The 9,703-nt window shown below is 43.5% G+C and overlaps 1 protein-coding gene across 1 annotated transcript in view; it reads right to left on the bottom strand.

Annotated features, from left to right (window-relative positions):
* Positions 1-4,601: 4,601 nt before the first annotated feature.
* The window catches only part of erc2 (ELKS/RAB6-interacting/CAST family member 2), a 43,354-nt gene continuing 38,252 nt past the window's right edge, over positions 4,602-9,703 (bottom strand). The window contains exons 13-17 of the mRNA XM_076269215.1: positions 9,446-9,635; positions 8,772-8,919; positions 6,064-6,519; positions 5,722-5,928; positions 4,602-4,628 (exon numbers count right to left, since the gene is read on the bottom strand). Coding sequence (XP_076125330.1) covers positions 4,602-4,628; positions 5,722-5,928; positions 6,064-6,519; positions 8,772-8,919; positions 9,446-9,635 — 1,028 coding nt within the window. The remainder of the gene's footprint in view (positions 4,629-5,721; positions 5,929-6,063; positions 6,520-8,771; positions 8,920-9,445; positions 9,636-9,703) is intronic.

The following is a 9,703-nucleotide window of genomic DNA, read 5'->3' as shown; positions in this document are numbered from 1 at the left end:
GACACACCACTCTCAAACACATCACACCAGTACAATGCGGATGCATTTATCGTATGAGGACTGATGCACCATGGGACTTTAACCCCACGTTCACACAAGTGATCATTCAGCATGCTGGACACTCACATTAAACTCAGATCCAAATCATTACTGTACAACGCAAAAACATTTACATATACAAATATTACAATCTCAAACGTACATATTCAAATGCTTAAACTATAGAAATAACAAAATAGAAAAACACAAATATATAAACAAATTGTCTTTTAAAAAAGTGAAAACAAAAAAAAGAAAACATGTTTCTGGCATTGGTCACAGTGTTTTGCTTCATCCAGAGGTTTGCATTTTTGACATCATTAAAGAAAAACAAAAAAGCGACTGGGCAAGAGAGCCAAACATGTACAGGAAGAGTCATACGTTTCTTTGATATACTTTTTTCATACCACCAGGCCTTTTGTGCGACATTAAGTTTGTCATCCCATGGCTGAGAATTTGTAGATTTACCGAGCCACTGAATAAAGGCCCCACCTTTTCATGATATGGTGTACTATTATACCATACTCTGCATAGAGGCCAAGACAGTATTCTCAAATTGTTGTTCACACTATTAGTTGGCACAATAAGTAAAAATGATCATGCAACAGCACTTTTTTATTTTCTTTCGTCAACCATGTACACTATATAATAATCTCAGAGCAGAAGACTGCCCTGCTACTTCAAGTATTCAGTGGTAAAGGACCTGAACAGGGAGGATAGAAAAACAAAAACAAATCTATCCTCCTTCAGTTAAAGTGAAAGGTCTGGACTTCCTCTGTCTTGCATTGTGTAATCTGCAGACACGCTACTGACTTCTGACTACTGACCAACACAGAATCACAAACAGAAAACAAATGACACTAGCCAGAGGGTCCACCCACAGCGTTCTTTGACAGTCAATTTGACAGACATATTCGGAATTACACACATCAACCTGACAGAGAACAAGGGACTTGAACAGTGAACAGAGGACTCCTACGACGGCCACAACACCAGTGAACATGGAAGAGTAACCCTCCCTCCATTTGGAAGGGCTTGGGAGAAGAAGCAGTAACAGTCTAATAATCCACTTTTTTTCCTTATTGTTTTACCATGGAATGAGTTGTCTGGTGTCCTATTCTAAAACACCCAGACAGACATGGTCCACACGAAACCTCACAACAGCAGAGAGGAACAGCAGAGGGACAACAGCAAGCAAACAAACAAAGACAAAGTCAAACAGAGAAAACCAGTAGGCAATGTCTTAGTGACTGAGGTGTTTAGACTTCCACTTTAACAGTATCGGTGATAGTCCTCACTCACCAGTGCATGATTGGGTTGACGGCTCTGCTGCACTTTTCTCATTTCTGCTACTGCTGCATCACATATTTATCATGAAATCTTGGCAATGACTAATTGCATTGCAACCCAAGCAACTGGGCATTGGGGATAAACGTGAAATAGTGAGTTTTGAATTAACCAAGCCATTAATGCAGGACTAAGACACATAAGACTGACCAACTGGAGGCAGACATAAGCAACTTTAGCTCTTTGTTTGGGCCGAGTGCTGAATGTTGCAACCTTAGTGATTTGTTGTTGCCTATTAAATTTACCAGTACTGCAGGATGTTTGTCCGAAATGACAATTAAGAAAATCCAATCAAATCCAATTGACACTCGGAAACCACTATAATAATCCTATGTTTGAGATCAACTAAATCTCAAGGAACAGCAGCTAAGGCTTATGAGCAGAACTCTGATATATCTCTGCTGCCAGATGAGGGAACTTTCTCTTCTAAGCCACTTCATACTCAAGAGTAAGATCTCTGAGAGTTAATGATGAGTGAAGAAATAAAACTCTCACTCACACACACACTCACTCAGTCTCTGACAAACACCAGTCTTGACAGTAGGAGAGATTAGAATACTGAGGGCCACACTGAAAAGGGGAAAAAAGTAGTTCTCTTCGCATTCTAATTATTTTTAAAGTCACTATTTTCTCAGCACGTAAAGACACATTTTAAATATATCTATTTTTTTTATATATATATTTATCTATGTATATTTATATATGTGTATATATAATGTCTCGAGGCACAGGCCACCAAGTTCAAGGGGACACCAAGGAGTCACAGAGATAGGGCAGGGGTCAGTGCAACAGCTCTGGGATGAGCTGAACCAAATGAATGAGAGGCCAAGGGATTTGGTCATACGGTACTGCTGTGGGGACTGATTGACCCTCACTACAGACTAAAGGGGCACCGACTCCACGAGCTACAGATTCCCACACACACACAAACCACATCTCATAGAACAGATAGGTCATCTGAGGCGAGCTGACCATGAACGATTAGAACAGATACCCAAATCTAAGAATGCGGTTCCCAACACGTTTGCCTGTGCTGTAGATTTAGGAACCAGTAGATGGTTTGTAGGACTTGAGATTACTTCATCATTGTTTGTTTTGATTGTTTTTATCTGTTAGCACACTTCTGCTGCCCCAGGATCACGTTGAGGATCCAAAAAGACAGCTGCTTTTTTCTGTTCAAAACAGTCTTGTTTGACCAGAGAGGACTGGGCAGGAGAGGCCGAAGTTAGAAGCTCACTCACCAAACAGCTCAAGTGTTGCTTGTCGGCGAGATCACCTGTTGTTTTTCGGGTTTTATTGTTTCAGATCACATTAGGTTTGTCGTCATGACTGCTGGATCTGAAGCCTTCATGAGCAGGAGCACCAGCTGAAGCACCATTAGAAATATACCCTGGAAGAGGGAGCAGGTGCATAGGCGCAGGATCTTCTCTAGGAGACCAACCAGAACACGCTCTGAAAAGGAGAATGCTCAGAACTCCAGAAATGTCCACAGCTGACCAGTATGATTCAATACTGTTTTTTTATGATAAATGTCACACACACAAACACACACACACAAACACACACACACACACACACACACACACACACACACAGAAACACATACACCAAACACTCACAGAAACACATACAAACACACTCACTAAATGAAATTGTTCTGATTTGTACTCTCAAAGGTAACTGAAAGGTAACAGCACAAACCCCTCAGAAGACTGCATAGAGGTGGGCTGCTTCAGAATGCTGAACTGAGGTAACAACATGTATGGGCCAGACCACAGCTGTGCACACTAGGCCCTACTCTCTCACGTCACCAGAGGGCAGGGAGGCTTCGCTGCCAGTAAGGCCGTACTGATGGGGGGTGTACAGGAGGAAGCCACCAGGGGGCAGAGTTCCTCTGAATTCTACTTCCCTGATATGTAACAAAAGATGTGCTGTGTGGTGAGAGTTATAAAGGCAAGGTAAACAAATGTTTCTGTGTAAAGTTGGCAGGCAACCGCATTTCACCAAAAATATCGATCCAATTACAATTATACAAATCAAAACAAAATCAAGAAATAAATGAATACATAGGTAAATCTTGGCAGCAGAAATTGCAAAGATGGAAGGAGAGAGACAGAGGCAGTTGGTCCAGACAACAGCTGTGTGTGGGGCTAAACAAAGGCAGGGGACTGTGACCATGTGGGCGGGGAGAACATTAGCTTGGCAGATCAGTGTCAGAGAGAGGGGCGGAGCCAGGCAGATGTGAACAGGATGATAGGTCAATCACGTGAGCTGGGCAGAATCAGGCAGATGTGAACAGGACAATAGGCCAATCACGTGAGCTGGGCGGAACCAGGCAGATGTTGGAGTAGGTGCAAGAGCAGCCAGACAGTAGTTGATAGGTAATCTGATCACAGTTATCTCAAGAACTTGAGGGATAAGATCTTCATGGAGGTGACTGCTGATCCAGCACAATGCATTGTCTAGGTGGATGAGGAGATTCCTTCCCACTGGCATACAACATCAGGTGGTGGATACGTATCCATGTGTCAAGGTCCATACCCCAGTCCTGCCTCAGTCTTAATCATCCTGCCCCAATCATCTGTGAACAACACAGAATGGAGGACAACTAGTTACCAGTGCATACATGAAGAGCATAGAAGCCCAATGTTTGGAAACTCACAACAATCAAATCAATCAAATTGTTAGCTGTAGAGACTGCATATCATGTTCCACAAGAAGCAGCAAACAGAAACAGCACGAAGCAGTATGCTGAAGAGAGTCAGACATCAACAGTTATTTATTTGAACTGGATTCATTGGATGACCTTTTTAATAAGCGGAGATTTTACCTGCTCAGTTGTGTATCACTTCGCTTGGCCCTCCCACTTGCATGACTCCGCCCCTTCCACTGAACTGAGACAAAATGGCAACCTACTCCAGCGAAGGCAACAGATTGAGGGTAAGGTCTGGTCAGATGTCTGGTCAGATGGACAGTGTGTTGTTTCAGCATCATGGCATGGCTGTTCTCCTCCAGTAGTGACTGAATCATCTGCATGGGTTATATGTACGAATCTGAGTTAGTCATATAAAAAACAGAAGACAGAGAAAGGACTGAAAAAACAATAATTTCCATCGATTGCAAACAAACAAAGATTCTATTGCTCATATGAAGGTCATTTCATGCAAATCACTCACCCCAACAAAACAACATAAGAGCTTTGGTTTTGGAAATGGTTATGCCCAAATGCCTTCCTCATCATCCTGACGTGATTAGAGTAGCATACAGCAGGTCAATGCGAAGCAAGGTGGACAGAGCAGGGGTGATTCAAAGGGACGGAAGGAAAAAGCCAGGTTAGACCAGATTAGACCAGTGATCTGAGAGGAAATAAGCGACTTGCAAGCACGAGGATGTCAGAGAAGTGAGATCAGACTCCAGTTAAGAGCACACACACACGCACACGCATGCACACAGATACACAGACACACACACACACACACACAGACACACACACACAGACACACACACACACATATATATAGGTCCTTATGAGGGCTTCCTGCTTATGGAGACAAGATCATCATGCTTTTAGTAATCTCCATAACTTCCAACGTACTACAAACACCTAAAGCGGTTCGCAACCATGTAATATCATGGTTAACAATCATGGTATTGTCACAATGTCATTCATTATTTTGGCAGACACACACGCACACATTCAGTACCCATATTTATTGAAGGTCAACTGAAGGACAACTTAATAAATGTAGGTACTGACTTAACAAATAAAAACAAACTTAACAAATAAAAACTCATGTTAGCTCAGCTGTGCTCTTTTTTATTCTGTACTGTGATTTTTAGCCCAATTCTATTACTTTACAAGGCATCAGGTTGGCACTGAGTATTTCAAAGACATGCTAGTAGTTCAGACACCCTAGTTACGCCCAAATGTAGATCAAAGTCCGCCATGGTTGCCCCAGGGTGTATTACAATAGATATCTAGCTCGACAGGAACTGCTCTCACGGTAATTAGCCACTTTGTTTGCACAGTCCAGTTATTAAAGAGGAGAGATTTAAAGGCAAGTTGCTGATGGCAAAAACAGCCGTAATTACACAGTATCACCATGGAGTTCTTTTTATTGCTATTGTTTGCTCTTGTATTGTAGGCTGCATTTCTAAAAACTGGCCAGGGACAACTGATGAAGATTAGCACACAAAGTTAACACCATCTTATTCACAGCATTTTGTCTGCCAATTAATGAGCATTGTCACTATCAAACAAACAAACAAACAATCCATCCAACAAACAAATAAACAAATAAATAGTTTTAGAGAGGAGGGAGGAGGGGAACCCACCTGGTCTGCGGAGGGTCGATGTCCAGCGTGGGGTCCGCGTGCCGGGCCGCGGTGGTGTGGTGGTGGGTGACGGGGGTGCTGCTGGCCGTGGGGCTGAGGGTGCTGGGGGTGCTGTTGGGGGTGTTGCTGGGGGTGTTGTTGGGGGTGCTGCTGAGGGTGCTGTTGGGGGTGTTGTTGGGGGTGCTGCTGAGGGTGCTGTTGGGGGTGCTGTTGGGGGTGTTGTTGGGGGTGCTGCTGAGGGTGCTGTTGGGGGTGGTGCTGCTGCTGGGGGTGCTGCTGAGGGTGCTGCTGCTGGGGGTGCGGGTGTCCAGGGTGGGGGGGCTGCTGCTGGGGCTGAGGAGCATGAGGGTGCTGGGGGTGAGGGGGATGCTGCTGTTGCTGCTGCTGCTGCTGCTGCTGCTGCTGCTGGGGGGGCATGGGGCCGTGCAGGTGTTGGGGGTGTTGGGGGTGCTGCTGCTGGGGGTGGGGCTGCTGGGCCCGGGGGCCGTGCTGTTGGTGCTGGGGAGCCGGCTGTGGATGTTGGGGGTGCTGAGGGTGCTGGGTATGCTGGGGGTGCTGAGGGTGCTGGGGATGGGGAGTGTACTGGGGCTGTGGTCCCTGGGGGTGTGGGTGCTGCTGTGGGGGCTGTGGGTGCTGGGGGTGAGGGGCGTGGGGGTAGGGGGGCTGGGGAGCATGCTGGAGGTGCTGGGGATGCGCTGGGTAGCCTGGCTGGGGTGTGGGCTGCTGTGGGTGAGGGGGGTGGGTGTGGTAGTGGTCATCCTCATAGTTATCTGCTATCAGCTTCATTCTGCTCTGGGTCTGAGGACACAGACAGATAAACAACGTTTAGTTGTCACTGAGTTGTCACTTATTACCCAAGTTGGTAACACTTTATTTGAAGGTGTCTACATAAGGGTCACAGTCATAAGAATGACATGACACATGTCATGTACATTAATGACACATTATTGATGTTTATGACCGTTGTCATAAAATGTGTAATTCGTTTTTTGGAATGTCAAGTTGACATGGTTTGGGTATCATCATTATGACAATTTGACATTAACCAAGATGACATTATTTGACGGTGTCTTTGTCATGACAACTTGACATTAGCCAAGAAAATGTAAACCGTTTACAATATTGTCATGACAACTTGACATATAACTGTGTTTGGCCTAACTTATCTTCTAGATTTGTGAAGTGATGGGCCTGAACAATTGACTGTCATGACACCATTATAATTGTGTCATGAATACTTTCCTTGGCATGATATTGTCATGACAACTTGACATAATTGTTTAATTATTACATGAACAAGTTTATATAACTGTGTTTGGCCTGACTTATCTTCTAGGTTTGTGAAGTGATGGGCCTGAACAATTGGCTGTCATGACACCATTATAAATTGGTCATGAATACTTTTCTTGACCTCAACTACAGTGGTACAGTTTTGACTTGTCATTAAGCTGTCACAAAGAACTATTACACACCAAAATAGTTTCCTGACAGTGTCATGAATACTTACCTTTGACCTAAAGTACAGTGAACCATCTGAGATGTTTCCTGAACATGTCATTAAGTGCCATTACACTATCATGTAGGTCCTATTTCTGTACATTTTACATTTCTGGAACATTGAGTCTATTTCAACTATAATGACAATAAATACCATACTCAGTCATGACTTAAAAGAGTTTATTTCAGCAATGAATTTTGCAAAACCATAATACATGGACATGTTACCATGCCAGCTAACCTAACTGTGCATGTGGAACATGCATTAAACTATTCACATACTAGTCTTTAAGCACCATTTCATTGCCATAATTTCTGCAGCTTTTTCAAATCATGCACAAGTCTACCCAACACATTACGATGGCGGATTCCTAACCAGTAGTACCATTCAATCATTTTAAGTTTTGAGGGACTGAGGGGTTCGATTCCCCCTGAGACACCATATTTAGTTTTTGTATGTCTGCAATGCACGTTCAATATGTTGAGTATATCTAATTTATATTGGTTTTATGACAGCCAATTGTTCTGGCTCATCACTTCATAAACCTAGAAGATAAGTCAGGCCAAACACAGTTATATGTCAAGTTGTCATGACAATATCATGCCAAGGAAAGTATTCATGACACAATTATAATGGTGTCACGAAAAAATCAATTATTCCGGTGCACCACTTCACAAACCTAGAAGATGACTCAGGCCAAACACAGTTATATGTCAAATTGTCATGACAATATCATGCCAAACACTTTTTTGTCGGCTAATGTCAAGTTGTCATGACAATATTGTAAACGGTTTACATTTTCTTGGCTAATGTCAAGTTGTGATGACAGAGACACCCTCAAATAATGTCATCTTGGCTAATGTCAAGTTGTTATTATGATGACATCCAAACAATGTCAACTTCACATTCCAAAAACTGAATGACACATTATGACAACAGTCATAAACATCAATAATGTGTCATTAATGTGCATGACATGTGTCATGTCATTCTTATGACGGTTACATGTCACCCTTATGTACACCACTTCAAATAAAGTGTTACCAAAAAGGTTAGAACAAGCAAGCTAATTGTCTAAACAAATCAGACTCACTTTGTAAACACCAGCAACAACACAGCTGACACTGATTCAAGTTAGCTGTCTTGCTAACTAATGTATTCATCATGTTGTAAAAGCTGTTCTTATATTTACATACAGGGCAGTCCAATAGACTTTCTGAGAACCCTATACATTAAAAAATGATGATGAAATAGAGTGCAAACAAAGTGTTTTGGATCTACGATGACAAAAACACTATTCTCCCTAAAACAATGTTAAAGCTGTTATATTCAGGTAATGACCTAAATGACCTAATGGCCTAAAGCCAAAGTAGGTTAAACTGGTGCAAAACCTCCACAGGAGCCCAGGACTCTCCCCGTCATGACCCGAGCACATGCCCTTCTCATGGGGAGAGGGAGGGGGAGAGAGAAGGAGAGAGACGGGGCAGAGAGAGAGTTGGGGAGAGAAAGAGAGAAAGAGAAGGAGGGAGGGGAAATCCTCCCTGCTCAGTACCTGCTGTTTGAGCTGGTGCACCAGCTTGTCCTTCTCCCTCTTCAGAGACAGCACCTCATCCTGCGTCTTCTTCTTGTTGGAAGCGGAGAGTTCCAGAAGGGCAATGTTGGCGTCTTTCTCGCTGATGGCTGCCAGCAGAGCTTGTTGCCTGTAGTGAATGAGCACATGTTCTCACAGCAGTAAAAACATGCCCCGTGTGGACAATAGACAGCATTACATGAACAACATACGGAGGAAAACTATTCACTGACGTCGTACTACACAGACAGATAATGATGACATACTACAGAGAAATTATTGCACTTGTATATGTACAATATGCATTCAGTGTTATTGAAATATGTCAGCTTAAGTGACATAACATGTTTGTATGAAGCCAGTGTCCATGTCCAAATGTCCATGTGTCCAACTGCTCCCTGGGCTCCGGATCAAGGACTGCCCACTGCTCTGGATGTGTATGTGTGCTCCTAGTGAGTGTGTGTGTCTGTGTGTATGTGTGTTGTGTGTGTGTGCGTGTGTGTGTGTGTGTGTGTGTGTGTGTGTGTGTGTGTGTACACTACACCCGGATGGGTTAAATGCAGAGGACAAAATTCCTTTCCGGACAAATGAAGTAACTTAACTTAAACTGTTTAAAGAAACAAAGAGAAAAAGAGCTGAGAGAAAGAGTTGCTCACTTCATCTCCAGGATCTCCTCCAGGTGTTTACGGCGCTCCTGACGCATGTTGGTCAGGTGACCATCGCGCTCAGACAGGGACTGCTGGCTGGAGGACAGGCGCTGCTTGGTGGCGTCAAGCTCCTGCCTCGTCTTCTCTAAAACGTTCATCAGTTCCTCCATCTGATACAAATGAGCAGAACGTTGCAAAACTAGTAAGTGAGTATTAAAGTTACTTTAGAGTTTAGAGTAAATGCTCATAGAATGGAAAATCCTTCAC

The sequence above is a fragment of the Alosa pseudoharengus genome, unplaced genomic scaffold, assembly GCF_046254945.1.
Source record: "Alosa pseudoharengus isolate Yale_2024_CS ecotype anadromous, Long Island Sound unplaced genomic scaffold, YU_APseudo_1.1 YU_APseudo_1.1_scf_5, whole genome shotgun sequence".
In the NCBI taxonomy this organism is placed as follows: domain Eukaryota; kingdom Metazoa; phylum Chordata; class Actinopteri; order Clupeiformes; family Clupeidae; genus Alosa; species Alosa pseudoharengus.
This window is presented reverse-complemented; position numbering and strand designations above follow the sequence as displayed.